The sequence below is a fragment of the Schistocerca nitens genome, chromosome 3, assembly GCF_023898315.1.
Source record: "Schistocerca nitens isolate TAMUIC-IGC-003100 chromosome 3, iqSchNite1.1, whole genome shotgun sequence".
NCBI classification, from domain to species: Eukaryota; Metazoa; Arthropoda; class Insecta; order Orthoptera; family Acrididae; genus Schistocerca; species Schistocerca nitens.
In genome coordinates, this window is record NC_064616.1 from 311202768 (window position 1) to 311222057 (window position 19290).

At 42.1% G+C, this 19290-nt stretch overlaps 1 protein-coding gene across 1 annotated transcript in view; it reads right to left on the bottom strand.

The window, feature by feature from the left end:
- The window catches only part of LOC126249202 (tubulin beta chain-like), a 102777-nt gene that overhangs the window by 67045 nt on the left and 16442 nt on the right, over window positions 1–19290 (bottom strand). Inside the window, exon 2 of the mRNA XM_049950855.1 lies at window positions 13148–13256. Within this exon, the coding sequence (XP_049806812.1) occupies window positions 13148–13256 (109 nt within the window). The remainder of the gene's footprint in view (window positions 1–13147; window positions 13257–19290) is intronic.

A 19290-nucleotide genomic window follows, 5' to 3' on the forward strand; every position in this document is an offset into this window, starting at 1 on the left:
AGTTGAGGTATGTTGTGTTTTCTGATGAAAGCTGATTCTGCCTCGGTGCCAGTGATGGCCATGTGTTGGTTAAGAGGACGACGGCTGAGGGTATGCAACCAACCTGTGCGTGCTAGACACACTGGAACTATACCTTTAGTTATGGGGTCGATTTTGACAGCAGGAGCACTTCCGCGGTTATCCCACGCACGCTGACTGCATAATTTGTACGTCAGTTTGGTGATTCGACCCGTTGTGCTGCCATTCATAATCAGCATTCCAGGAGGTGTTTTCCAACAGGATAACGCTCGTCACATACCGCTGTTGCAACCCAACATGCTCTGCAGAATGTCTACCGCCAGAGCTATCTCCAATCGAGCACATACGGGACATCATCACCGGACGACAACTCCAGCGTCATCCACAAACAGCATTAACCGTCTGTATTGAGCGACCAGGTGCGCGAGGCTTGGAACTCCATCCCACAAACTTACATCCGACATCTGTAGAAAGCAAGCATACAGACGTGCGTGCATTGTGTTCAACATTATGGCAGCTACACCGGGTATTAATTTACCAGCATTTCAAATTTGTTATAGCTTATCTCGCGCTCACATTAACCTGTGACCTTGCAGTGTTAACCACATATGGTATCTTGACAAATTTACTCCCGAAATTTCGTTACTGTACAATTAATTTTGGTATTGCGTTTTTACCACTACCAGTTAAATGAAAAGGGGGTGAAAATTAAAGAAAGAATATTGTTTGCAAAAACAGACAATATCTGATGGGATAGCAGCAATCAGTGATTGTATAATGTTACTTATAATCAATTGAAATCAAGACGGATTATAAGTAACATTAAAGAATATTTTGGTTGAGGTTTGCAGACGATTATGAGCCTTCTATGAATATATTAAAAAGATCAGAGAATATAATGGATACGACTGAAGCTGAAGGAAAGATTTATGGAGTTAAAATCAGTATAAAGACAATTTTAATTGGACTACGAGGGAAAACGAGATGAATTCCGAATGAAGGAATATTTAAGAGGAACAAAGCTTTGACTACTTCGGAAACAGGACACAGACTGACTGGAAGAACAGCACAAAGACGATATCGATGGCGGAAGAGGTTCTTTAGAAGAACAGGAGAATTTTCTGTACCAACATAGACGAAAATTTGTGGGAAAGACCAGTAAAATATTTTGTGCAGAGGGTCGTGTGTGGTGCTGAAACATGGGCAGTGAGGGAGAAAGGCAGGGACCTGAGATGATATGGAGGACGTAAATAGTTACATCGGGTAAAAAATGAAGTATACAGAAGAGAGAGAGAGCAAAGACTAATATAAATAAGGGGCGTGAACTGGATTGGACAGATATTAAGAAAGTGAAGGTTTATAAAACAGTCCAAGAGATGTGGAAGGGAAAGAGGATGCGAGGTAGGAAGAGATTTCAGATGCTGCATGTGATGGATGGCAACATATACAGCAGCATTAAGAAAAAAGGAATAGGTCGCAAGAAATGGAGATGCAAAGGATCTACTCATATAGTATATAACTGATGATGGTAATACTCATAAAGCTAGAGTTTCGTAATGTACATTTTTTTTCGTACATTGTTCAGTAATTCAGACCGCTTTTACTCGCTTCATTTCTTTTATTCATTACTCTATCATTACATACTATCTTTGGTGACAGTGTATATCTGCAAGTTTCAACTTTTAGGGCATTCAAAAATCTACCACCATCATCTAGCTCACAGTTATGTTTTCATCACTTTTTTGGGAGTGATTATCACATCCACAAGAAAACCTAAATCGGGAAAGGTGGAAGAATCTTTTTACCCATTCGCCAAGTGTACAAGTTATGTGGGTCGACAACATATTCCTGTCATGTGACGCACATGCCGTCACCAGTTCCGTACAGAATATATCAGACGTGTTTTCCTGTGGAGGAATCGGTTGACCTATGACCTTGCGATCAAATGTTTTCGGTTCCCATTGAAGAGGCACTTCCTTTCGTCGACTAATCGCACCGTTTTGCGGTGCGGTCGCAAAACACAGACACTAAACTTATTATAGTGAACAGAGGCGTCAATGAACGAACGGACAGATCATAACTCTACGAAAATAAAGAAAGTAAAATTTTCACTCGATGGAAGACTTGAACCAATGTACTCTCGTTCCGCAGCTGCTCTCGCTAACCACGAGACCACGGCGCACCTATGCTTACATCATCTTTGATGTTGCCTATCTTGCACATGGACTACTCAGTTTGTATATTTTGCTTATTTTTTCATAGTTCCACACAACTTCTTCCTGTTTTCTCGATTGATCTGTGTTCAGTTTTTCAAGGCCTATCCACTGTGCCAACTTATAACTAAATCTGGGGGCGGGTGGGGGGGGGGGTGCGATGGGGAGGTTCCCTTGTTAGTGTCATCCACTACCTAGAGGAACTATGCGTGCTGTAGGTTTAAAGCATTTATATTGTGTTCTCAACCATATCGGCAACTAATAGTGGAAGTCGTCCCTTTATTCATAATCTTCGTATTATTTTAGTGCAGAACTGGTTACTTAAAATGCAAATTAGGTTTAGATTCTTTTCGCCCTTCTGAAAATTCGTACTTTCTTACATTTCCTGTTTTGCATATTAGACAGTTTTTAACGAAATACGAAGTTATTTTTAAGTACCACTCTGCATTTAGTCGATTATTGCCCTAAAACAAGACACACGAAAAAGACATCAGTAAAAAAGCCATTTCTGAAACTTACGATTCGTAATAGCTGCTACGGCATAGTTTCAAAGTCCACCACTAGGGAGCAGGAGTAGTATAGGAAGGATAGAGAGCCTATATAGAGGTGCTCTAAGGAAGGAAGGTAAAGTGCCAGGGGCAGCTGGGTCAGTAACTTGCACGAGTAGAGCAGCGCCAGTCCGAAGACAAGGTCTTAATGTAACCTCATGCACTGCCCACGCCTCTAGGGCAATTGTGTTGCTACGTTCAATGTCATCACATAACCTGATGCCCAACCTCCTTCCATTGCCCATGCCTGTAGGCCAGTTGTACGACAAATACGACACGAAAACAATCACCCATGCACATTGTGTGGATTAGGACAAAACTGGCCTAGGTCAATACGATGACCTAAAAATGGCAGTGAAACGAGTCCCCTCCCTTCTCTAGGCCAATTGTGTCTTGTCATTTGAGGTCCGTATACTATAGTGAAAGAATCACTACTGTCATCAGATTGGCCACCGCCTCTTGTAAGAATATGAAGGTGCTGTTATGTTGTTCCCTCCACACACTCCTCTAGGCGAAGTGTATGACAGGATGTTATCCTATTTAAAATGGTAGCCAATATTACCATACTGAATAGTCAAAAAAGGTGATCTTCAAATCCCTTAATTACCACAGATAGTAGAAGAATGTTGAATTTTTCTGTATGACCGTCTCCCACCGCTGTTTACAATTTTGGGGTAATTGGGTGCGTTTTTTGACTGATTTTTCCGCTTCCTAGATCGTCAAACAAGTAAATACTAGGCTTTATATGTTTAACAATTTTCACAATGTACTACTATATAACATGTACACTGATATCCCACATTATTTAATGAACACACAAACAAATACGCTCTTGTTCTACGAAGTCTACGTTTCACTGTAGAGAATTTGTTTATGCATTACTAGTGGGGTAAAAACAATGTCACTATCAGGCTGTTTTAGAGGAGTCTGATACTAAGACTTAAGTAAGAGCAGGAAATCAGTACGAACGTTTCTGAAGACAAAACCTCGTTAAAAATACACTAAACAATTTTGTGCAGTAGTGCTACTACCATAACCACTAGGACAGTATCTGAGTACAACAGACGCGTACTTTATTTGAAAAACTAAAAATTTGAGGTGACATACTGCCTGGATCTTTGGTGTATATAAGAAGCTTTGAGAGATCCAGTTATTCTGTATTATGAAAATTATTGCCATGTTACGTTTTATATCTTTAGAGTATATACGAAACCAACAACCATAGTTTGACTTCATTCGGTATTACTAACTCCCAAGAAAGGACAAACGGGCATCATTGTTAGGTGAACAAGGAGCAATATTGTGTAAAGATCAGTAGGTAGGCATAAAGCTGTATTTAATATGGCTAAATTCAGAACTCAACCTCCACTACTGTCCACGCGTGTTTTAGTTCATGTAAGATTTGGATTTTGGCAGTTAGCATTGTGTGTTGGCAGAAGATTTTTTGCGTTGACATGTGGAAGAAGAATATCAAGTGATCATGCAGACACTGCAGACTATTTCTTGCCTGGTGTGAATATCCTAATCACTGTTAGCTGCTAAGGAAAAACGGTATGGTAAGCATTAAGAGTAGAGATATTCATGTACATTTCCACATAAAACGTGGAAAATGCGGTTGCATGAGTAACGAAACTTTTTGCCTATAACCACATTCTATTCGCTTTCCACGTAGGACACTTCCCACCTGTGGAGAGAGAATACACATAACGGCTATAGATTATAATCTCAGTAGTGGTATAAGACTGGTTTTTGAGGACAGTGACCACACGTTGGGGTACTTGCATAAATATCGATTCGATACTGTTTACAATATACTCGGTACGCGATACGTCGGACATTAACACAGTGGGCAAGTTGGTGTTTTGAATATTCTTCATAATTTACGTTGCATTGTATATACACATTCTTAAATTTTAGAACCAGTTCCCTGGAGATTGACAATGCTCGATGGCAACCACCTCCTTGAGAATCCTGCTTTGCATTACGCTCTTAACTGCGCCTGAATGAACACAATACTGTATGGTTGATGAGGTTGTCATCGCTGAGTGGAGCCATCCCACATCAGAACAGCAATGCTGTCTAACAGTCAGCATGTGTCTGTCAGTGTCCCATGATTTAATGTTTATTAGTTGCCACAGCACATTCTTTTGACGAACACACACTTGTCGCGAAGTGGAAGTGACATGTTAAAATGTGTGTTCTAAATGCCTGAACTATTGCAACATTCACGTCAACGACTATCACTTTACATGATAAGTATTATAATTAACGTGTCATATTATTGAAGCTGGAGAAACTTTCTCAGTCTGCAATCTACTGCTGAGACCCATAAAAAAATGTAAGGATTCACAAATTAGAACTGGCTCTTGTCAAAATAAAACATATGTAGCACTATTGTACTATTGCCATTCAGCAATTAGCCTATTACAGTAACGTGATCAGACGGAAATTTACTGATGAAGTACACCTCACAGGTAATCAAGACTGGGGAAAAGGTAAACTATGCTCTGTCTGCCTATAGTTTTAATTATTTGAATGTAAACCATGTGAACATCAATGTTACACCACTGATTCCATTGCTCGGCTGTATTACGTGCTATACTTCACAAGGAAATTGCATTTCAGAATCAGAATCGATGTTAGGTGTATGTACTGTGTGGGACTAGTCTTTCTTAATGCACATTTGTTAGTGGTGGGAGGCAGTACCACACAGCAATGGTCTGCTAACAAGAGTGACAGCCCTACAAAACTACCATCTACCAAAAATAGAGGCTTACAGGCGTAGTGTGGACGATCTTTGTTAACACTGACAAACACAGATGACACAGGTGTTACGAACAGGTGCTACATTAAAATTGCGGACATATGTTTTCCTCGACCCAGGACCTCCTTAAAGTAATGTACCATGTATCAAAATTCTGTATCTAGACTTGTAATACCTGAAGGAACCAATGGATTGAGCAGACTTAAACCATATCCCATTTAAGAAGTTCCACCCCTAAGAACTTTCAGAAATCAATGTACCCACGAAAATTTACTGTATTACGGGATATACAATGATTTTACGAACTTCTTTTCCTGTTTGGACCAGCTTAGAAAGGACTGTTGCATTCTGCCTAAATGCGATTTAACTACACTGTGCATCTATAAACTGGACAAGCGTTTGCCGGGTTTAAAACTCACTGATCATCTATATTTAATGGGCACTCGTTTGCAGAAGTTTTAGACCATGTTCAGCACGGAAATTCGAGAATGTTTGGTGGAAGAGCTGCCAACACACAGGAAGATGTGGAATGTTAATATTTGTGTTATGCAGGAAATAAGAGGAAAAATTAAAATTCGCCAAATCTCTCAGCTAAAAGAATTGCAAGGAGGAACAGGGCTAATTGTTGAAGCTATAAAGAGATAATTTACATGAAAAGTAGATATTTATTGAAATACGAGAATATACCCGTTTCGTATTTGTCAAATTGTTTGTTGGGGAAAGAATTAGACGTTTGTGATGTAGATTTAAATTTTGAGTTAAAGCTGGATGTTCTTAAAACTATACCAAGCAAACAGTTTTTTCTGTGTGTGACTATATATGCAAATTACTGTACATAATTTGCCATGGCAAAAGAAGAGATTCTAAAAAGTCTGCTAATTACAGTGATCTCCATGTGGTATTTGGATGGTGACGAACAGTAATGTAACATCAGTTCCTAGAGTCTAGGGCAATTGTTTGCCTTTTCTCTGTGAAACATGATGTCAAGGTAAGAATAGTACTGCTCCTACATACGAAGCAAAATGTGCAGCCGGCCGGAGTGGCCGTGCGGTTCTAGGCGCTGCAGTCTGGAACCGAGCGACCGCTACGGTCGCAGGTTCCAATCCTGCCTCGGGCATGGATGTGTGTGATGTCCTTAGGTTGGGTTAGGTTTAATTAGTTCTAAGTTCTAGGCGGCTGATGACCTCAGAAGTTAAGTTGCATAGTGCTCAGAGCCATTTGAACCAAAATGTGCAACAGTGACAGGAAACTAAGTAATGTGTAGTTAAAGTCGCAGAAATGAGGCTTATTTGATCATTGCTCTAGAAAACTGTTAATCAGCCTTCTTTATATTATTGCCATCAAAAACGGCTGGCCTTGAGATATAAAGTGCTTTTATCTCAGACTGTCACAGCACAATTTCGCGATCGTTCGACAGTACACCTGTACATGGTGGAGGGTACTTGATACCTCGAAACTCCACGCATGACGTCGGTAGCCACAACATTAGAGTAACTTCAAGAAAGTAATCTATTAAGAAAGAAGAAAACGTGGAGCATTATGAGATGCTATACTAGGAAATGCTAAGGTTAGAAACGAGGAAGACTTGTAGGTGGAGGCGGTGTATAAGGAGAATCAAATTGGGAAGCTGACAAGGATAGATAGTTTTCCCTGTGAGTACTGACAATTCTTCGTGTTTCTGATGTCCCTGTTAATACATACCGAACAAATGAATATCTAACTGGACTCATTTGGACTGCTACTAGTACATTTTTTTTAGAACAGTCGACTTGAAAAAATTGTTACGGTACAGGAGAACTTTGCTAGCATTGATAATATGTTAAGGTGATTGAATGTTGAAGACTCATTACTAGAAATAGCCTCGAAAATTAGACATAGAATAAAAATATTAGAGCAATTTAAGATCATTGTAGCCATTACGTTCTCCTCTGCTGAATGTTTCACGCACCTGTCAAGTCAGCCTTATCGCGGCTGGAGGTAGAACTTACACTAGTTCTGTATGGATGCTGGCCGATCATTGCAAGAGTCATTCTCGTGTGAGACACAGAGATGCTGGCCCCGTATTCTTAAATGAGCAGTCGGAGCAGAGTGTCAGCACAGATCTATCTATCTAGGCGAGCTGTAGTTCCTCTTGCCAGATGCTGTTAGCACACACGAAAGGAAGCGGTGGCGACTGTTGAGACAATGCAGACTATGTGTAGAGCAATTCGTGATAACAGACTTTATGCACATGATTTGGACTATTACATTGTATTTTGAGGTGGTTTCGAATAAATTACGTCCCTATCCTATTCTGATCCTGTCCCTAGTAGTGATAGTAGCAGCACAAGGGCAGGAAATTTTTTCGAGTGCAATTTTTAAATATCTCTTACAGGCAGGAATATGATCTTTACAGTGAAACGGACTTAGTACGTAGCAAGAGCGTTGACGTTTGAAAAATTTTTATAGGTGAATATCTGTATTTGCTACAATATTACAGTATCGTAATCATTAAACACTTGTCGTCGTCGTCGTCGTCGTCGTCGTCGTAGTCAGCCCCTCTGGTTTGATGCAGCTCTCCATGCTACTTTATCCTGTGCAAGCTTCTTCATCTCCCAGTACCTACTGCGACCATCTTTCTGAATCTGCTTAGTGTATTCATCTCTTGGTCTCCCTCTACGATTTTTACCCTCCACGCTGCCCTCCAGTACTAAATTGGTATTCCCTTGATGCCTCAGAATATGCCCTACCAACCGATCCCTTCTTCTAGTCAAGTTGTGCCACAAATTTCTCTTCTCTCCAATTCTATTGAATACCTCATTAATTATGTTGTCTACCCATCTAATCTTCAGTATTCTTCTGTAGTACCACATTTCGAAACCTATTCTCTTCTTGTCCAAACTATTTATCGTCCATATTTCACTTCCATACATGGCTACACTCCACACACATACTTTCAGAAACGACTTACTGACATTTAAATCTATACTCGATGTTAAATTTCCCTTCTTCAGAAATGCTTTCCTTGCCTTTACCAGTCTACATTTTATATCATCTCTACTTTGACCATCATCTAATTTGCTCCCCAAATAGCAAAACTCATTTACTGCTTTCAGCGTCTCATTTCTTAATCTAATTCCCGCAGCATCACCCGATTTAGTTCGACTACATTTCATTATCCTCGTTTTGCTTTTGTTCATGTTCATCTTCTATCCTCCTTTCAAGACACTGTCCATTCCGTTCAGCTGCTCTTCCAGGTCCTTTGCTGTCTCTGACAATTACAATGTCATACAGTAAAGCTGGATGCCCTCGGGAAAAATTACGGCTATAGTTTCCCCTTGCTTTCAGCTGTTCGCAGTACCAGCACAGCAAGGCCGTTTTGGTTAGTGTTACAAGGCCAGATCAGTCAATCATCCAGACTGTTGCCCCTGCAACTACTGAAAAGGCTGCTGCCCCTCTTCAGGAACCACACGCTTGTCTGGCCTCTCAACAGATATCCCTCAGTCTAGTATTTACGTGCACCCTGGGCTGACCATTCTCGAAAGTGGGACAAGGTCAAAAATACAGCAAATTACCACAAAACTGCAAATAGCAATGGCAACTGATCTTACGTTTGAGTATTTACAGATGATGTCGAATACTCTCCTGCCAAGTGTGCTGATCTAGAAGCTTTAAGGTGGCCGCTTTGGATAATTGGTGGTATTAAGTATTTGCCACAGCTTTTAGGGTAAGTGAAGGGCAGGAATTTGTTTTCGCGGCATTTTTATGTCATCCTATTGGCCTAGATCAATGGAAGGATGATCAATTCTGTCTTCGTATATTCAGTGTGATGTGTGACTATTTTCACACCATTAGTTAGGCCGTAGAACTGGCCTACATACATGAATGGCAGAAAGGGGATCCTTACCTTGACTCCTTATAGGTATCGCTTGTATCATGACGTCGAATTCACCACATACGATTGCCGTAGAGATATCTGTGGGTTGCATTGTGACCTTGTCTTTGAACTGTCTGTTCCACTATTAGTGCAGATTGCCTATTCAGCTGGCCCTGGCCCAATACCCACCTTCCTATACCCTCTAGCGTCCGTAGGTATCATGTGAGATGCCTATAGTCTAAAAATTTTTTTTACTCGTTTTTTCGACTGCTCTAGCGAGAGCTCCTTCCGGTATCGCAGGGTATACATTCAGCTCATGCTGTTCGTCATTTGTTTAAACTTCTTCACGCCAACAACAGGTGCCAGCAGCAGTAGCAGTATCAGGATCAGGAAAGTGAGTGTTACGATGGCATGCACCATGTCGGGAATTAAAAAAGGTAAGTATTCTTATCTTTTGCAATTTCACACATTTAGGAGGATAGTTGTATTCGCAAATGGTTCATTTAACCTGTAAATAAATATATCTACAAAGAAACTACTCTTCATGAACAAAATGTTCTACTTAATTGCAGGTATCATCCCTGATACCTCAGGACTATTACTATAGATCTCCTGCCATTGTTTACTTGGTTATAGTGGCGCGTGTGTTTGTATCTTCATTTTTTTGCTAAATGTTCTGTTTGCTGTCGTTATCTTGTATTAAATTGTGTGTTTCTCTTACATGTAAATATATTGGGTATTTGTTGTGTTACTTTAATGAAAATAATGAACCCAGTAATCTTATTTTTCCTTGCTTTAGGGCTAACTGATGAACTTTTGGCAGTCTAAGGTCCAAATATTTCTCAATTTGATTTGTTTGAAGAAGATGAGCGTGATATAGCTATCAGATCACAAACTCCAGCAGCTGATGAGTCATCATCCGAATCAGATAACAATGGAGTACCCTTGAGTGAGATTCAACACAGAGGTGCAAAATAGAGAGACATGATAGTAAGTAGTTTCTAGATATAAATTTTTATGCCATATTTAACGTATGGTTTCAAAAGATTATGTTATTTTACTTTAATTTCTAGGTTTAATCCTGAAGCACCAGAATTTGCAACACCTGAAATTCCAACTGTGAAGTCACCATTTGAATATTTCACGCAGTATATTGACAAAGATTGTTTCATGATGTGGCTTATTAAATAAATTTACGTCATGTTACACTAACAGTAAAGTCAATGGACGGTAGTGGAGCAGAATTAAGGTTTTGGGTGGTTAGTATGCTGACTGCATTACTGGGGTTCCTAGATTGAGAATGTGTTGGGAAAGGAGAAAGCATCCATTGATTGCAGATACAATTATCAGGGACATGTTTTATCTGGTAAGAAATGATCTGAAACTGGTTAATGATAATGCTGTATCAGAGGAAACCAAACGAAGTGGCAGTTATTGGAAGATACGACCACTCCTTGACCGACTAAGAAATGCATTTCGAAATCATACCCGACCAACTCGTGCACGTATAGATGAGCAGATGATACAGTTTACAGGTCAAGTAAGAAAGACAGTATGTAAGGGTCAAACCTCACCCAGTTGGCTTTAAGAACGTTGTGCTATCTACATCCAACGGTATACCACTTTTTGATATACCAAGAAAGGGTGAAGATATCTTGTCTGGAAAAATTCTAGTACCTGACAACTTTGATATTGGAGGGAAAATACCCAATGACAAGCAGAACTGACAAATGGACAGCACACGTGATCCACAACTTAATAGATTTGGCTGTTTCAGCAGTTTGGCTAGAATATAGCCAAGCAACGCAAAGTAATAAATTTATGAGAAAGGACATCATACAATATCAAGCTTTCAAGCTTGCTGTTTGCACAAAGCTTTATTTTCTACAGTGTGTCAGAAAATGAGCAAAGGTCAGACTCAATCGATGATTATGATGGGGGTGGTGGTGATGAAGGTCTACCAGCAAAATGGGCAAGAGCACCAAAAGCTTTACCATCTTTGCCATTCAGGGTATCAAATGCTAAGCACATGCCTCAGATGAACAACATACAGAAAAATAGATCAAAATGCAGATTAGAGGGTTGTAGAGGTCTAAAGTTTGTACGATGTAGCACGTGTCAAATGATCCTGTGCTTTACATCTGAAAGAAATTGTTTTTTGTTTTTCACAAGAATTGAATTTGAACGTATGCTACGTTTTTCAGACAAAAATAGGATTATTTTATATGTTAAAAATTTTGTTTTAACTCTCATATGTATTACTTTATATTAACTTGGGCCGCGGGTATCACATATGATTCATTCATTAATCGTTTTACTCATTGCTGAGTGTCGTGACCTCATTCATTCTTACGCAGTTGAAACTTCATACAGATGTCTCCATCCACAGCGATCTTCGACCTAGGATACCAACTGAAAAAACCTGAAAGTATGGAAAAATTAAAATAAAATTTTTCCTCCGTTTTTTGTGTTATTTGTGTCCTTATCGCTTGCGAATATCAGTTTAAAAAAAATCAGACGTTGGACCAACAATCAGGACTCTAGAGGATACAGCAGACAGGCCTGTCAGCACATTTAGACAAATGCAGGATGACATTTATTGAACTATATGAAATGCAATCGTAATAACTTCTGAACAGTTTACGTTAGGACGTTAAAACTGCACGATTGGACATGGGACATGATGGGAATTAGGATGGTCTGGTTTAGAGACGAAGCCCACTTTCATTTGGATGGGTTCGTCAATAAGCAAAATTGGCTCATTTGGGGGTCTGACAATCCGCATTTCGCGATTGCGAAGTCTCTTCACCTTTAACGGGTGCCTGTGTGGTGTGCAATGTCCAGTCACGGAATAATCTGTGCGACATTTCTTGATAGCACGGCGACTACCGAACGGTACGTGAAGGTTTTACAAGATGATTTCATCCCCACTACCCAAAGTGATCCTAATTTCGACAAGATGTGGATCATGCAAGACGGAGCTTGACCCCATCGAAGTAGTAGAGTGATGTCCTGGAGGAGCACTTTGGGCACCGCAGTCTGGCTCTGGGGTACCCAGAGGCCACTAGCATGGGCCTAGATTGGCCGCCATATGCTCCGGATCTGAACACGTGTGACTTTTTGTGGGACTGTATTCAACACAAGGTGTACAGCAATAATTCCGAAACCTTTACTGAGCTGAAAACAGTCATTCAGGAGGTCTGTCATCGACAGCATCGTTGTTCAGACACGTCAGCGGGTCATGCAGAATTTCGCTATTGTCTGAGCCGCATCATCGCCAATGATGGCAGGAATATCGGGCAGATAACAATTTAGATCCGAATACATGTAGTGTCACGTACATGTTTAACAAAGTGTGCATTCCGTAGTTTCTATTTTTTTTTCATATAGTTCAATAATTGTCACCCTGAATCAGCTCCATATTGCCACATCTAATTAGATCTCGCCTGCAGATAAGCAAAGTGATTTGCCGTCTTTTCGCCTTTCCAGCAATAGCAGACCCGGCGTAAATTTCGTGCACGTATTGATGGTTGCCACGTCACAAACAGTGCCCTCACTGAGCCCCTGTATGGCGTGCTAAAATCTTCGAGAGATTCTCTATCCACTGAAGTGGATATTTTCAGTATGTCTTCTGAAACCCTGGAGTTACTGATATATCTCTACACATGCTGCCCCTCGTTACACCGAAGGATTTATAATTTTCATTTTGCTGTACCTGGTATCGGCTGCTAAAAATCTAAAAACTCACCTGAGGCCTCATTGTAGTAAACAGTGATGCGCTCCAGCTGCAGGTCGGAGTTACCGATGTAGACACCGTTGAAGTCTATGCCATGCTCTCCAGATATCGTTTCCCAGAACTGAAATACGGGCAAAACACGTCACACTGTAAAAATTGTCATAATTAACGGTGTGATTTTACCACATTAACACTTACTTTCACATCTATGTATATAATTTGCGGGCCATGGAGTGGTATGTGGCGGAGAATAGAGACTAGAGAGTGTGCTCGTCATTTGGTCCTTGTTTGCACCTGTAGAGGAACTGTAGATACAGGCCCATACAGTAATTTAACTCAGTTACCTTTCCAATGAAGAGAGGAAGCACAGTTATTTCGACAGCTACATCACGACGTCAAACACGTGGAAAGTTGCTAATACATTTGTCAGTCAATTCCCCCACCAAAGTAGACTGTGAAATGGTAACTAGTTTCCATCATTGCATCAGTGTAAACTTTCAATTAACCTACATTAATTGTACACAGCCACGGTCTCACCATGTCAGTTTTAGACAAAATAGCAGTCCAAACTTTCATCGGCGCGCCTTCTGCTGAGCAGAAATTTCTCACGACACACTTTAGAGCACCTCCATACCTGCAGAGGTACTTATTAAGGTCTAGACGTGTGGTAGATGTTATATCGAGGATCACTATTTTCCACCCTCCTCCCACTCTACTCTGTTCTGTTCTCAGATGGTGAACGCCAAGAAAGATCTGTAGCAGCATGATTACGATTGAATGAGCAAGGAACAGGCTGGAGGTAGAAGAGAAAAATAAAAGATTGAAAAACATGAATAACAGATCGGTTAGGAAAGTATGTCACAGTGCCTTTTAACTTAGAGGTGAGAGAGAAAATGGGAAATGATATTTTCAGAACGAAGAATCGGTAGCCAAATGGGGGATTTAAAAGAACTATTTCATAGGTACTGGTAGGAATGGTGGAGGAAAGTAAGGAAAAGTGAGACGTGACGCAGACATTACAAGAAAATATAATTTCAACGAAACCTGCTAGATTTTTTTATTAATCTTCGGAGGATGGAGTGACAGGCAAGTGAGACTAGAGTGTAAGAGAAAAAGAGGTGGGAGTGGAAATTCAACGTGAGTAAATATTAGAAGATATCTTTTGCATTGACGTTGGATATAAGAGGTAGCAAGAGGGATGGAGATTAATTTGAAATAATAAAAGAATCCCTGTTAATTTATTACTTTTCCAGTATGCAGGAAGAGACAGCAAAAGAGAAATGTCATGCTTTAAGATTCTTTTAAATATGAACTTATTTCAATAGAAAACTTATCTTTAATGAGAACTCATTCTATTATCTCTAGTTCGATACTATTCTGCAGCCAACTGATCTACTGGCTCTCACTGTCAAAAACTGAGCAAAAAAGGAATCATGCTTCTTGGCATGGAATCTCAGGACTCGACATAATAGCCATAGATGTCGACTTCGTCCCATGCTCCAAGAATGCAGTCTCAATGGGCATTAGCTGTAGCTAATTGGTATCTTAGTTATCTGGCAGTGATTAAGCTACCTCAGCACACAGTTTCTCCATGCGATTCGTATCGGCAGCTAGTGTGGTTGTGAGTCCATAACGTTAATGCCCATGTTGGACAGCTGTTGCCGAACGAATGCGGTTTATGCAAAAGACAACGATGATCTTGTAATGTGAATTCTCGTTCACTGTTTAGTATGTACATTGAAGACAGTATCAAATACGTCACTATTTGTTTTCAACAGTTCCCTCAATTCTGAATCACTCTTAGCACCTTCCCAGAAACCCATCCCTAGCATGAGACAGATAGCCACCAACTCCTTGTCGTTCCTACGTATTCTTCACGATGTCTAGTCCGTAGCGGTCTGTAAACTACTCTTTGATCGTCGTAGCTGCTGGAAAACACCTTCCGATAAATGAAAATTACGTTTCCCCAAGCCACATTCAGATGGAGCTCCGCGAATGAGAGCCGGTATAAAGAATTTTCCTGACTGATTCCTATTTTACAGCGTATCTTCGTGCGTGCACACTGACAACCCAAGAAAAGACTCGGGTTTCAGGAAATGGTCTAGAAACTAAGTACTATGAACCGATCCCACATAAAACTGTAACTTATGGATATAATCACCAAATGCCTTTACAAACAATGCTACTGTAACAAGTCTCAGTCATGTCACGCATATCCTCAGTCGAGATGATACACTTTTCCTTTGACGGTACAATGTTGTTAATGGTTGTGTGTTTAAGAGGCTAAACAACGGGGTCACCCGTCCCTCCTCACTACGAGAGAAACATTTCATAGGTAAGAATCTAAAACAATGGCGACTAGGCTGCTCAAACTAAATAAGCAAGTCAAAGAGTTTAAAACGTCATGACAGTAGTTGTACCACAACAGGTAAAAGAAAAGAGAAACCACTCAGCATATTGTACAAGGGCGGCTAAGGGCACAAAAAGGTGAGGGGGGAAGAAAGGAATCTGTGGTCGCGCGATGGGTACCCGCCAAAGGGGAAGGCAGTCGCCCCTACAACCGCTCTTAACATTGGAAGTGGAAGAGTATTATATGTTAGAATACAATCCGCTCTCCCTCAGGAAATGCAACTCTTTGGCAGTGGTTGCACGTGATCCATAAGCACCTTAGGTACTGAGATAGGCAAGCTGAGACCGTGCCGCGGATCAGCCAGAATGGTGCACTCCAACAAGAACATGAGCTATCGTCAGTAGGCTACCGCAGTTGCAGTGAGCAGCACCCTCCTGACACAGAAGGAACTTGTGGGTGGGTTGTATGGTCAATGTGTAATCGGCACAACACAATGGCATCTTTCCGAGAGCCTTCAAACGCTCTCAACTTGTTTCGGGTCGTAGTAGCCTGCCATTCCAATTCCCAGAGCCTAAAATTATTGCTTTGGAGTTTTAATCTGACGTCTGGGCCTGGTATCCCAATGTCAAGCTGATCTGTAGCTGTGTATTTAGATAGACGGTCGGCGAGTTCATTTGCTGGAATGCCTATGTGGCTCGGCGCCCAGATGAAGCTCACCATCTGTCCAGAGCCGCAGAGGTCAGGCAGTAGCTTCCAGATGATTGTGACCAAATGATTTATGGGATAGCACAGGGTTATGCCTTTTAAGTAACTCGTGGAATCACTACAGATCAGAAATATCGTCGTGACGTGGCATTTGACATACTGGAAAGCCTGAGATACGGCAACCAACTCTGCAGTGTATACACTGCAGGCACTAGACAGAGTGTGTTTCTCATGTCTACCTGCACGTGCAAAATTAACCGACTCTTGTTAACTTTCGATCCATTTGTGTAAATGAGTACCGAATTAAAACAGTGGAAGATTGAAAGAAACATGTGTCTGAGAAGGGTAGAATTAATATCCTTCTTGAGCCCACAAGAGGTCCATCCCTATCGCAGGAGACAGTACGGCCCATGGGAGATGTCGAAAGGGAGCTGTAGGAACACAGACTAACAGAGGCTAACAGACGCTGTTGGAGGTTCTTCAGTGAAAAACAGTCGGATCCCAGTTGGTCTTTCCCGTTTTGGGCTATGGACAAACAGTCTGAACTGCTGATTGTCGAACAGTTTTTGTTTTGTTTTGCTTTAGAGCGCAAAAACAACTGCGCCCGCGGGTTATTCGCTAAAACGGCTGATAAATCAGATGGCAAACCCGAGCTGGAATGTAAATTGTTAAAAAGGGCATTCAGCAGGAAGCGGTAGATAGTTAAAATTTAGGCGCTATGTGCAAAGTGGTGGGGTAGCGCCACTTGGCAAATGACGATAGCTAAAAAGGCAGTACCCAATACACAGCCGAGTTAAAATAATCTACTCCCAGCGGGAGGGCCAAGAGGTAGTCGTCGAAAGCGCTGGAAGAGGCTTAATAAGCTTATTCCCGTGAAGAGAGGACCATTGGCGATGTCAAAGGTACTCCACCTTCTGACAGACAGCAACGCACATAACATCGTAGAGAATATAGGTACTCGCGGGCTGAGGTACAAGGACTGCAGCCTTGGTAGCTACATCAGCAGCCTCGTTTCCTGGCAGACCGACATGACCAGGGACCCACAGAAACATGACACTGGCTCCACGAACAGCGAGCAAGTGACAGGCTTCCTGTACCTGCCGCACTAAGGGATGAGCAGTGTACAGTGCACATAGCCTTTGGAGGGCACTGAGTGAGACAATTGGAAAGGCTGTGTCGTCAGATGTACTACGTGGCCTGATACAAGGCAAAGAGCTCAGCCGTAAATACTGAGGAGTGTGCCGGAAGCTGATATCTAAAGAGACAGGTGCCAATGACGAACGCACACCCGACCCCATGGTCAGTCAGAGCCATCAGTGTAGACAAGAATACTATGGCGAAGTTTCATGCGAAGGTCATGAAATTGGAGGCGATAGATCGAGGCTGCCGTACAGTCCTTAGGAAGCGAATGAAGGGCAAGGTTAACAGGGGGCCACTTCACGAAGCCAAGGTGGTGAAGGGTTCACACCCACCGGGAATGGTGCAGGTAGTGTGACGTTAAACCGCCATAGCAAGTGCCGAAAGTGGACTCCAGGAGGTAACAGATAAAAACGACGAGCCCCATACTGATGGTCAAAGGAATCGTCAAAGAAGGAGGCATAGGATGAGTGGCCATGCATGGCAGACAAACGGCATGCATACCAGCTGAGGAGGAAGTCCCGGCAGTAAGACAGTGGTATGCAACTTCCTGGCAGATTAAAACTGTGTGCCGGACCAAGACTCGAACTCGGGACCTTTGCCTTTCGCGGGCAAGTGCTCTACCAACTGAGCTACCTTGTCTCCTACCTTCCAAACGTGACAGAAGTTCTCTTGCGAACCTGGCAGAAGTAAAGCTGTGAGGACGAGGCGTGAGTCGTGCTTGGGTAGCTCAGTTGGTGGAGAACTTGCCCGCGAAAGGCAAAGGTCCCGAGTTCGAGTCTCGGTCCGGCACACAGTTTTAATCTGCCAGGAAATTTCCTATCAGCGTACATTCCGCTGCAGAGTGAAAATCTCATTCAGGACAGTGGTAGTTTAGCAGCTTCGGCATACAGACTCAACTGGGCTGGTGTAGAAGGCGCCCATGGCCAAATGTATGCCATGATGGTGGATGGTGTTGAGACAGGCTAAGAGGCATGGGCGTACAGATGCATAAACAAAGCACCCATAGTCTAGTTTCGAACGGACAAAGGACTGGTACAAACAGAAGGGTGGTTCGATCGGCACCCCAAGAAGTAACTTTGAGAACACGTAGGGCATTGAGGGACCACGTAAAGCGGGCTGCCAGGTAAGACACATGGGAGGACCAAGAGCTTCCTATCGAGCATGAGACCCAGGAATTTAGTAGTTTCAAGGAATGAAAGGGCAAGACGCCCAAGATGTAGTGATGGTGGGAGAAACCATTTGCGCCGCCAGTAATTCATACAGGCGATTTTGTCAGTGGAAAAGCGAAACCCATTGTCCATGCTCCAGGAGTGAAGACAATCAAGACAGCGCTGAAGACGCCGCTCAGTGAGACAGGTACATGGAGAACTGTAATAGATGGCAAAATCGTCAACAAAAAGGGAGCCAGAGATGCCCAGTGGGAGACTGGCCATTATAGGGTTAATAGTAATAGCAAAGAGGTCGACATTAAGAACAGAACCCTGAGGCACACTGTTTTCCTGGATAAACGTGTCCGACAAGGCATAACCCACTCGCACCTTGAAATCTCGGTTTTGTAAAAATGCCTGAAGAAAACATGGCCAGTTCCCACGGAAACCCCACGTGTAAAGAGTACGCAGGATACCAGTACTTCAGCAGGTGTCATAGGCCTTCTCCAAATGGAAAAACACGGCCACAGTCTGATTTCCGCGGAAAGCCATTCATTCATGACATGGCTGGACAGAGTAACGAGATGGTCAACTGCAGAACGCCGTGCTCGAAATCCACACTGTGCATTCGTCAGTAAATTGAGACTCTAGCAAAATTACCAGCTGGGCATTAATCGTACGTTCCATCACCTTGCAGACGTAGCTGGTAAGAGATGGGGCGGTAGCTAGAAGGAAGATTTTTATCCTAGCTGGGCTTAGGGTTATGGGTACGACGGTGGTTTCAGGCCAGCGCCCGGAAAATGTACCCTCTA